The sequence below is a fragment of the Ambystoma mexicanum genome, chromosome 6p, assembly GCF_040938575.1.
Source record: "Ambystoma mexicanum isolate Mex_15411 chromosome 6p, UKY_AmexF1_1, whole genome shotgun sequence".
In the NCBI taxonomy this organism is placed as follows: domain Eukaryota; kingdom Metazoa; phylum Chordata; class Amphibia; order Caudata; family Ambystomatidae; genus Ambystoma; species Ambystoma mexicanum.
This window is the reverse complement of record NC_090935.1, coordinates 1453423226-1453435380: the sequence shown is the minus strand read 5'-3', so window position 1 is coordinate 1453435380 and position 12155 is coordinate 1453423226. Positions and strand designations below refer to the sequence as shown.

General features: G+C 48.7%; 1 protein-coding gene across 4 annotated transcripts in view; it reads right to left on the bottom strand.

Moving 5' to 3' along the window:
• Positions 1–12155, bottom strand: part of LOC138510515 (zinc finger protein 182-like) — a 181435-nt gene that overhangs the window by 26004 nt on the left and 143276 nt on the right. For 3 of the 4 annotated variants that reach the window (XM_069626218.1, XM_069626220.1, XM_069626221.1), the window contains one exon: positions 4444–4545. In XM_069626218.1, the coding sequence (XP_069482319.1) occupies positions 4444–4545 (102 nt within the window). The remainder of the gene's footprint in view (positions 1–4443; positions 4546–12155) is intronic. The other variant, XM_069626219.1, reaches the window with a different exon arrangement.

Below are 12155 nucleotides of genomic sequence, written 5' to 3'. Positions count from 1 at the left end.
GCTCCGCCTGCTCAGAGCGTCCGCCGTCTCGTTGTCGTCTCCGGCCAGATGAACTGCCGAGATCGAAACTTCCTGCTGGATGGCCCAGAACTCGAGCTGCATCGCCTCCCTGCACAGCGGAAGTGACCCTGCCCCCCCCCCTTTTTGTTGAGGTAGTGCATGGCCACTGTGTTGTCCGTCAGAATCAGGACACTCTTCCTGTGCACAGTCGGCAGAAAAGCCTTCAGGGAAAGCCTGACGGCCCTCAGCTCCAACAGATTGATATGGAATCTGGACTCGGACGGAGACCAACGACCGCTGACTGTCAGCTCGTTGGCATGAGCTCCCCATCCCGTGAGGGATGCGTCCGTCACGATCGTCACCTCCGGCCAGGGCAGCCAAAATGGGGCACCCTTCATCAGATTGCCCTCGACGGCCCACCACAGAAGGTCCCGGGCTACCGACGGCGGCACCTGAACAGGATCCGACAGCCTGCCGGAGGACTGAGACCACTGGAGCTTGAGTGCCCACTGCAAAGATCTCATCCGCAGACGAGCCTCTGGCACCAGAAGAATGCAGGATGCCATGAGGCCGAGCAGTCTCAAGAACTCGGACGCTGGGAGAGTCTGGGCAAATTGAAACTTGTGCACCATCTGCTGAATGTGAAGAGCCCTCACCTGAGGAGGAAAACACTGCCCCAGGGACGTGTCAAGCACTGCTCCGATGTACTGGAGCCGCTGTGTTGGTGTCAAATGGGACTTCTTTAAATTGAGGGAGAAGCCCAGCCTGTGAAGGGAGTGGCAGGTGACGGACAGATGATCCAGGACTTGCTCGGGAGAGCTCCCCTTGATCAACCAATTGTCCAGGTAGGGGTAGACGTGAATCCCCCTTTCCTGAGATGCGCTGCCACCACCACCATGAGCTTGGTGAAAACCCTCGGAGCGGAGGTCAATCCGAACGGCAGGACCCGAAACTGAAAGTGCAAGTCGCCAACCGCGAACCTCAGGTACTTCTTGTGCTTGGGATGGATCGGCACATGGAAGTAAGCATCCTTGAGGTCGAGAGACACCAACCAGTCCTGAAGCTGAAGGGCCTGGAGGACTTGAGAAAGAGTCACCATCTTGAAGTTGTCCTTCCTGAGGAGTTTGTTCAAACCGCGCAAGTCCATGACGGGTCTCAATCCCCCGTCTTTCTTTGAAATCAAAAAATAAGGGGAATACCATCCCTTGTTCCTCTCCGCTACAGGCACCAGTTCTATGGCGCCTTTCTCCAGCAGGGCTTGAATTTCCTGCGCAAGGAGCGGATCCGGACTCTTCAAAGAGAGGTTCCCTGGTGGATTGTCGTGAGGCCTCTGCCGAAAAGGAAGACAGTAGCCGTGGGTTATGATCTCCAGAACCCACACATCCGAAGTAATGGCTTGCCACTCTACAAGATGCTGCGCCAGCCTTCCCCCAACCGGCGAACCACGGGACCTGGCCTCATGACTGAGTGGTAGGCAAAGAGGCAACTGCCCGAGCGACCTTGGCACCTCAAGTACCTTTGTTTCCACCTCTGGCACTCTTACGATGGCCTCTTTGACTGCTAGCTCCTCTTGCTTTACTGAAGGACGAGTAATAGCGAAAAGAACCTCCCCTCCATTGCTGTCCCCTAGGACGAAAAGGCAGAGGTTGGGGAACTGCAGCGCCCAACGACTTCGCTGCAGCTTTGTAGGTCTGCAACCTCTCAAGGCTCTCGTCAGCCTTGCTGCCAAAAAGGTGTTCACCGTCAAAGGTCATGTTGAGGAGCCGGGACTGCACATCAGGAGCGAACCCAGACTTCCTCACCCACGCAAACCTGCGCATTACGGTGCTCGCCACCATGGACCGGCTGACACAATCCGCCAAGTCCAAACCCGACTGAACGGCCTCACACATGGCATCCTTGCCACCCTGAACCATAGCAAGGAAACCATCCCGTTCGTCGCCTTCGGGAATATGATCAGCCGCTAATGCAACACAGTTCCACACAGTGTGTGTGAAACGAGACAAGGCACATATGGAGTTGGCCGCCTGAAGCGCCATACACCCAGAAGAAAACACTTTCTTCGCCCAGCCGTCAAAACGTTTGTCATCCCTATCCGGAGGGATGGTAGGATACGCCGCCTGCTTTGCCGGGGCCGTGGCCGCCTGCAACACCAAACTCTCCGGGGTGGGGTGCCTAGACAAGTAGCAGGGGTCGCTACTGGCTGGACTGTATTTTCGCGACAAAGACTTGCCCACTGCCGGGAGACTCTACGGAGCAGTCCAAGCCGCCGCCACCCTTCTCTGCAAAGCCATATGAAAAGGCAAAACCGGGTCAGTGGGTGGACCGAGATCAAGGATGTCCGTGAGATCATCCTGAACGAACTCCCCTGGGGGAGCTGACCAACCCAAGTACTCGGTAACCCGAGACATAAGGCGCCGATATGACGAATCGGCATGAGTGCCAGGCTCCGGCCGACAAAACTCCACCTCCGGAGAGGTGTCCAGTCCACTGGCATCATGCAGTGACTGCCTCAGGTCATCAAACGGACTATGGCCCGAGATAAGGTCATCCGGAACCGGAACCGGAACCAGACCGCCATCAGAGCCTTCATCACCCTCTGAAATGTACTCCAGGCGGGGAGAGGAAGATCTCTGCGGACCAAAGCAGTGCCGGACCTTAGCCATAGCCTATTTAGGGTCAAACCCCGTGCCACGGGGCCCCTCCGACACCACCACCTTGAAAGGCGTCAAGCGAGTCGGCGTCGACAGAAAAGGCGTCAACGTCGAGCGAATCGGCGTCGACGTTAGCTGCAACGCCTCCAGCATCTGCGGAGTCGACACAGTCCTCGAAGCCGCAGCTCCGAGCGTGTCTCTCGACAACCTGGGCGCTGACGACCCCCTCGAACACCGAACTTCGAGAGAAATCGCCGACGACCTCGGCGCCACAGGCGTCGACGTCTTCTTCGAAGACGGCACAGGATCACGCAGTCTCGAGCGTGTCGAGGACCGGGACCTGGAACGGGCATGGCGAGAACAGCTACCCTTGTCCGAACGGGACCTCTCCCGCGAGCCGTGCCGACCACCCGAGCCCGAAGGCGTACGGGCGGTGTCTCTCGACCAGTGCCAACCGACCCCACTCGGAGGCGCAGACGGACCGGTGCCCTGCGATTCTAGAATCGCTAGCATCTGCTTCCCGAAGGAAGCCCATTCTTCCGGTGTCGCTTGCATGGAGGGATAAGCGACCCGCCGACGGGCAGAGTCCTCGGAAGAGGACGGGGAAGGCGACCTATGTCGTTGCTTCCTGGAATGCCTAGAAGAGGCGGAGGAGTGGCAAGACCGACTCCTGGAAGGAGACTCACCGGACTTCCGACGACGACGTGGAGAGTCACCCCTCGAGTCATCGGTCGAAAGCCCCGCAGACCTCGACTTCCCGGGCTTATACACCCGACCTACCGACAGTTTCTTCTTGCGTTCTCGCAAGCCCTTCACAGTGAGCGACTGGCAGTCGACACAGTTGTCCGTATCGTGGGCCTCCCCGAGGCACCAGAGGCAGGCGTCATGCAAGTCCGTGACCGACATCTTGGACCCACAGTCCCCACAGTTCTTGAAGCCCGGACGCAGGGTCGAAGATGAGAAAGACATTGCCACGAACAGGTCTTCACACCAACCGAACAGGTTCAACGAACCGAGAAAGAAAACAGCAACTCCAACGAGTCGAGACGTATATTCACAAAGCGAACACGTTCGTGGAAAAAAACTGAACTGAGGCTATGGGCGTCGTGCGTCCTACTTATCACATCAGGTGACGTCGGCTGTCGGAGGAGGTCCTTGGGGACGGCGCATCGACGCAGGACGCAGCCGCCAAAGATTTTCCGAAGCAGCACTGCAGGTGACAGCACCTATGCTACAAATGCAACACTGGGAGTCATTGAAACATCAAGCCATTTCCAGCCTCTTCTGCCACACTCTCAAGGGGTGGTCAAATGCTGCATGAAGAATCGCTGTTGGCAGTTGCCTGCTGTGTTTCTACTACTCTCCATTCTGGTGATCCCTCATGTGCAATGTAAGCTGCAATTAACTGAAAGGTGGTCCTGGCTTTCCCACGCTTATGTAAATGAAGACAACAGTGAGTTCATACATGGCTGCTCAAGAGCAGATTGACAGACAAGAGACGCAAGGGACAAAATGGAGCACACATTTTAGAACGGGAATATGTGATTTTTAAAATAGGATAGAGGCAGCGTGTAAATGATGTGCGGCACCAGACTTCCCATTCAATCAAGGCAGTGCCTGTGGAGCAGTAGTTTCAGAAATGCTACAAGCCTTTCCCAGGCGGTGCAGGAAGCGGAGCGTGGGAAAGCTATGAAGGCAATATCTAGTCAGTTTTTGTTCCAGCTATCGATGTGATGTGTGCACCTCCTCGATAGTCACAATTCCAAGTAAAAACACATTTTCTACTCACCAGTGGATTTAGTGAAGCTTTCTTTTTTCTTCGAGTCTTCGTCCACAGGCCATGTATCCTTCTCTTCTTTAATGGTAAATGAATGAACAGGAAATTCTGTTTCTAAAGTAAAAATAGTGAATTTAACAGTGCACCAGTAAGAAAAAACAATCCTTCACAAACTAACGTTCCATTGAGAAAAGAAGGCAGAGTTATGCATGATGGCCCTGTGCACTGCAAGATTGTTGTAGAATAATATGAAATCTGGGAATAGGCCGTGAGAGAGTGATCTCCATGTACACGTGTGTTCTCCAAGAAAGAGGCAGAACTAAAGAATAAAGCGAGCTAGGGAGAGGACATGCTAACATTTCAACAGAGATAGGCAAGCCTCACAATGCTAGGACATCTGTTCTCTTTCTCTATGCTGCACAGGGGCGTTTTTTGGCAATGAGGATTAGTCACGCTCCTGTCTGCAAGGAGGGAAGGCTAGAATTTTACTGAGGCTGGAGGAAAGACCAGTGGGTGGATAAAGTTTCTTTACGCAGGAAGCAGCAGAGATAAAACTGTTTCCAACTGCTGTGGTGTCAATCTGGCTGGCAGCGACCTTTGTTCTCCATCAGATCGTTGGGAAAATGGTAGAGAATACGTTTGAAGCCACTGGCTCTCTGAGAACATTACCAACTACACTTAAAGTATCTGTAAAAGGGTTGCACAAAAGCAACAGGACATGTACACCCAAAAGGGTGATTGACTACAGAGCAAACGCATTAGCTTAACAAGCAATGACAAAAGGAAACCTTTTTTGTTCGTTTTTGAGATGGTATTGGCCAAGAGCCATATGTTAGTTAACAACATTATTTATCAGCTATTTCCCTATGTACAACAGTCAGTTATGAGATTTTGCCATCATTCGCACTGTCACTCACATTATATGGGAAATCTATCACTATCGTATAACAGTAATGAAATCGAAAGCCCAAAAGGAAATCAAGCTTTTGCCAGGTTTTGCCATTAACAAATGCACAGACACTTATTTTGCATTAGGGTTTTTATAGTGCAAACCCAGCTAGGAAGCAGTAGAGCGCTGGAGGCAATTGCCAGCTAGTGCCAACAATTTGGAGACTCAAATCAGCATCAATTGCATGTTATGAAGGGTCGACGGACCTCGTCGATTTGGCATCGCTGGCGTCACATTTCCTCAGTCTTTCAGAGTACTCCCAAGATGGCGTCCCATACTGAGGGTATCGTTCCAGGCCGAGCAAAAGGAAAACGAGAGACTCCTCCCTCATACTCAGAAGCAGTATTTCTAAAGCAGAAGCCAGGACCGAAGTGCGTTGCTACTGCTTATTGTGGTTGCGCTACGTGAGTTATCGAGTAATAGTTTCTGACCATTCTACTGAATACTTACCTTTCATTCCAGTATCTTTTGTTCCTTACCTCTCTTTCCTTTGTGCTTCCAGGCAATCCCCTTCCGCGCGTCCGCCGAGCTCGGACACAAACATTGCTGCCCTAGTGAGACCGTGGATCCCCATTCCGAACGTAGGTGCTGTTCCTTCCCCAGTTTCAATCTGTATCTTGCCCGTCTACTTCATTCAATAATTTCTTCTCTATTGTGTAGCTTCCTCCTCATCAAAAGAAGACTCGTAGTTACAAAACTACAATACCCAGCATTCAACCCGCTCACGTCGCGGACGTCCTCCTTAGCGCTCTTGGTAGGTGGAAGTTTCCAGACAGATTAGTTATTGACTCGAGTTCCCTCTGCCTTCCAACGAATCCCTTCCCATCTTGCCTAACAGGAATCGAGTGTTTAAATGACCGGCAAGACTCCCTGCCATTCTTCATTCCTTTCAACTATTTCTGTTCACCGGAAAGGTATCCTTGTTTCTCTATCCTTCTATAATGCTCAATAGCTAAATTGCCACATTAACTCTTCTTTTTTTCATTATAGTTCTACTCCCGAGACTTAGAGAGGCATCTAGTTCTACACCCTTCAGTCCCAAGGGGGAAATCAACGCTCACTAGCGACGATCCCTATTTTCCCCTTTCAAGGGTTTCCCTGCCGCGGTCTCTTGTTGCTTCATCTGTAAGCATATAGAGAGTGTGGCAGGTGAACTTCTCATCTCTAATGGCAGAAGTCAAGGTAGGCTTCACTTCGGATTGTACTGTCTATCTGTCAACGCTGAGAGGGAAGAGTCTTTTTGATACTTAATGCAAGTGTAATAGTGAATTAACATTGCATGAAAAGGTAATGCACTCACACCAATGGCATAAACACTAACAAGGCATGCAAACAATAGGCCCCATTTGCCACCCTATTCCCAGTTACTGACACACAGTTGTTCCCAATTAGCACATCATGTTTATTTGACAACACACCATGGATGGCCACATTCCAGCAAGCGCTGTTAGTTCTTTACTTTCAGTTTCTATTCTGCCCACTTAGCATAGCAGGTTCACTGATCATTATGCTCAGCTGGCACAAAGATAAGAATCAGTCATGCCCAGTTACCACATCCTGGCCAGACACAACCTAGTCCATGCATTATGCCCCATATTACCATGTTCTACTGAGGGCAGCAGGGTGGCCGTTTGACTGTTGCAGTGGTCCAGTTACCACAGCATGCCCAGTGTACAGTAGGCTCAGCTGGCATAGCTTGCCCATATTCTATGTTTAGTCAGCACATCAATGCCAGATTATATCATGCCAAATTAGAACAACAAGGCCAGATTACAGTATATACAGTAGGAATAAGAAGAATACATTCTATTATGTCCAGTTAGCCATGTATTGCCTGATTGCATTTTGCCAGTCAGCAGTTTAAGGTAGATTCCATTCTCCCCAGCTAGCACTGCAAAGTCACAACGAGTGGTTAGCAATACAAGGCCAAATTCGTACTCATTATGCCCAGTTGATACTTCAAAGCCAGATTTCATTATTACCGGTTAGCACTGCAACACCTGAATTCACCATGCTAGTTAGGACAAGGTTTGATTCCATTATGCACAGTAAAAACTTGAAGGGCAAATTCCATAAGGCACATATACACATTAAATGCTACAGATTCCAGTTATAACCATTTGGCCCCTGAAGGCCTGATTCCATAAATAACTACAAATGCTGATATGATTATGTCCAGTTCACACGGCAAAGCCTGATTCCAGTTTGCACTACAGACTGGTTCCTTTATGCTCCGTTACCACTCACTGCAAGTTAACTTATTCCTATATGCCCAATCGGCACTGCACAGCCCCGATTCCAGAATGAAAGGCCAAATTGCATGCCCAGTTAGCAGCATAAGGCACAACTTAAATATGCACATTTAGCACTGCAAGGCCATATTCCATCATTCCCAGTTAGCACTGCGCAACATTATTCCGAGATGCTCAGTTAACACTGCTAGGCCAATTCTGGCACACCCAAGTAACATAACACCCAAGCAGACCTCTTATTAAACATATGACATGCGTTACTTACTGTAATAGCATGTCTGATGATTGTATCTGCTTAGATTTCCATGCTGTGCATATAGTCCAACATCTAGTGGTAATCGCAGAGTATTGCATCTTGTCTTTCGAGGATCGAAAGGAGACGTCGACATGGGCGTGCCTGTAACACTATCCCTAACGTGACGTGTAGTGTACCCAAAATCCCTCACACGTCGAGGTCCCTCCGATTGTATTTTTTCTGCCGTGAGGGAGCCTTATGACTAATGTGAGTGAGTACAGAGAGAGAGAGAAGTAGTAGTATTAAGATGTCTATGTTCCTTCCATCCAAGCAGGGAGGAAGGGTGGGCGCATGTGAATCTAAGCAGAAACAATCATCAGAAATGCTATTACGGTGAGTGATGCATGTCTTCTCATGCTTGTGAATCTGCTTAGAATCACATGCTGTGCATCGACTAGGGAGCAGTACCCAGAGTTGGTTGTGGAAAGTGAGAAGGAACAGTAGTGAAGTGATGTCTTCGTACTGCTTGTCCCACCTGAGAATCAGACCTAGAGTGAGTATCCAGGCAGTAGTGTTTTGTAAAGGTGTTTACAGAACTCCAGATTGCTGCTTTGCAAATGGACTCAAGAGGGACATTTGCAATTAATGCTGTGGAAGCTACAGTGCCCAGAGGAGAGTGTGCTCTAGGCTTGAAGGGCAGATCGCTCTTGGCAAGAGTGTAACAGAGTGTGACATAATTGACAATCCACTTAGAGATGGCTGATTTTGAGACAGGGTGCCTCTCTCTACCAGTCGCCACTGAGATGAAGAACTGGTTGGTCTTCCCTAATGGTCTAGTCTTTTCCAGATAATATATGACTGCCCTGAGCACATCCAGTGTGTGTAGGCTTCTTTCTGCTATGTTAGTGGGGTTCTGAAAAAAAGTGGTTAGTTCTATTAATTGGTTCATATGAAACTTCAAAATGAATTTGGGCACAAATCATGGGTGAGTGCGCAGAACCACCTGGTCTTTGTGGATAGTGACAAATAGGTCTAGAACTGAAAGGGCCTGTAGTTCACTAACTCTTCTTATAGAATTGACTGCCACCAGGAATGCGGTCTTGTAAGTAAGTGCTTGAAAGCTAGCCTTATGCATCAGTTCAAAGGGAGATCCCATAAGTCTAGTTAGTACCATATTTAGGTCCCATCCGGGAGCTGGTTTTGAAATGGGGGTGAAGTCTTTTAACCCCTTCTATGAAAACCTTGATTACTGGGATTTTCCACCACAAAACCTTGCTCAGGGACGTGGTGTATGCTGAAAGTGTGGCTAAGTGGACCTTCAGGAAATTAAAAACCAGACCCGAGTCCAGTAGATGAGTCAGGTACAATACAATGTGTAGCCGAGCAGTGTATAGGATTGATGCTTCTGGAATTACACCAGATGACAAAGCGTTTCTATTTGTTGGAGTAGCAATGTCTGGTGTTAGGCTTTCTTGTATGTACATGCATGCATCTCTGAGGAGGTTGGAGGTGCCCAAACTATGACTTCAGGAGCCAGGCCGCTAAATTGAGAGTTTGCGGGCATGGGTGTAGTGTTTCCCCCTTGTCCTGCGATAGCATTGTATGGGCAAGGTTGTTTCATTGGAGGGGAGATAAACATCAGAAGAAAAAGGATGGGCGAACCCTCTTTTTTAGGGGGCCTGACTCGAGAGGGTTAAGTAGTACAAAGATACGAGGGGGTTGAGTCAAAAGCTTCCCAAGCCAATAGCTTGACAGGAGGTCACTAAGGCCTTGCCAAAGAGCTACATTACTACTAGCTCTGAACACACACACAGTGGAGAACAAAACAATACAGATTTATTTATCAGGAAGACATTTTTCAGTTTTTTACTTATGCTGTGGTGCGGCACATATGCATACAACAAATCTGCATAATAGTGAGTTTGTCACTACTGTATACTGTCTATTTTATGTGTTTGATATCACAACACATTGACGTTGTCGACACTTGAGTTGGTGTTTCTGGTTCGGTAAACGGTTGACAAGAAGCAGTGGCTGGTAGAAATGGAGCAGCTCTGCACGGTGAGTATCGAACTGTCTTCAGGACATAGAGGTCGAGTTGAGACTGGGTGAATGAGTAGGGTGTCGTCCTATAGTAAAAGACACTATGTTAAAAACGGTGAGAATAGATATTGTCCACTAATGGTGAGAAAGGCAAGGCAAAGGACCTACCATGTAGATGTTAGTTGGCGCCATGGCTGTGGTCTGAGTAATTTTCAGATGCAGGGAATGCGGCTGGGGGGGTCAGTCTGCAAGTGTCAGAGGCCCCGATCTAAGTTAAAGAAAGTCAAAAATGACTGGTCAGAAGGAGCAATTCAAGAATTAATATGTGCAGAGGCCGTGACTATGCGAAGGCTTAAAGAAGGCTTGTGAGCAGTGAGCGGTCAGGACCAGGATTAGGATGTGAAGAGCACCTGTGGATGGTCTCAACAGTAACAAGACAACTCTAAGAGTCACGTGAGTGTGTCTAGGAGGTAAATTACGGGGTAAATTCAATGCGAGCATTGCAGTGATTCAAAAGGCCAGATCTTAAAAATGGGTTCTGAGTGGTGCTTTCAGTGAGAATGCCAAAAAAACGACTCGATGCACAGTCTGTGATATAAACAGTATAGCCAGTACAGGGCTCGGATATTACAGTGGTGTGCCCGTGTTTAATCCGACCAGCGGCGGGGGTGAATCATCAGAATGAAGCTGGCAAGAAGGCTGTGGATAGCATAGATGGGAAGGCAGGACGGGGGAGGGGGAGGGGGGGAGCTGCGTCCTTGCCATGGATTTTACCTGTGTCGGAGTCAGGAAAAAGAGCTGTGTCACTGCCGTCAGTTGTGCTGTACTGGCTGCACAGTATTTAGAATGAGGCTGCTAAACCCCGCGTGGACTGCACATGCGTCCGGGAATAGTGTGAGTGGTTGGATTAGTCACACTGAGTGCGTCGGATGAGGCTGTGTTAGGCACGCGCATGCATGTTGGTCATGTCGGAGATTTGAAAACTTTAAAGAAGCACCGTTGTTGGACTAAGTGTGCCATCAATGCGGAATTACAATTGTAGGCATGTAAAAACAGATTTGCACATCATTTGAGTCATGACAGCAGTGCAGGGTATAAGAGTATATCACATTGGGTGGCGGAGCTTGAACATAGTGGCGCTCGATCCCATGGTGCCCGAGACATTATTGCAAATGTAAAAAATGTCACAGTGGCCGTATCTTTTCTGTGCAGCTATATTAAAGACGTGATACAATGCATTAATGTTTCATGCTATCAATACAGGGCTTCAAAAGAGAGTCATGTGTTACAGTTTAACACAAAGAGTGATCAGTACCCAAACATTGTATTTTGTCTATGCACACAAATAGTGGACAGTAATGCATAAGGATAGTCGGTGCATAATCACTATCTTTTTGTGAGCACATTGCTAGTGGACATTAATGCATTAGGACTGAAAGAGTCAGAGTAGATCTTGATTTTAAGGGCAAGCCATAGGGTATGGCAGCATGACGTGCTGTTTAGGGTGAGTGAGGGAGACCAAATCAGGGTGCCAGGATAGCATGAACAAAGCTCAATGATGGGCGCTAAACATGGCTTCACTTGTTAAAAACAGGTTCCATTCGATGGAGATGTTGAGACCCTGCTTTACCGAATCCAAGCGATAAATCCATTTTTGCTCGAGATTTTCGAAGTGCAAGGTCCCTGTCGCATCCGCGTGAAGGATTGCCTACTGTTTGCAATATTGCCCAGAAGATGTCGTTGTGGGTATGATTCATCATCTTGAAGTGTGCCACTAGTGGTTTGTCTTCTATTTGGTTGCGCACACAGGACCGGTGTTCGCAAATCCGTTGGCGAATTTCTCTCTTAGATTTACCTATGTAAATAAGATAACATGGGCTTTTTATGATGTATATGGACCGTTTTGTTTCACAGTTGGTAAACTAGTCCACTGGTTTCCTTTCAGATCGATGGTCTTGAGATTGGCCGTAAGGTTGCAGAAGGAACAATTGCTGCGTTTGAAGTGTCCTTTTACAGGTGGGAGGTTCCACAATGTGGCTTGGGTACTGTTAGGAGCCTCCGCTTCCGTGTACGTATGTACAAGGCGGTCTTTTAGGTTACGACTGCGTTTAAAAGCAAATCTTGGTTTGTCTGGTTTACAAGATTCAGTGTGGAGTTTATATTTTTTGGGATAAACTCCACACCAAATCTTTTTTAAAAGACAGCCTTGTACACACGTACACAGAAGCGGAGGCTCCCAACAGTA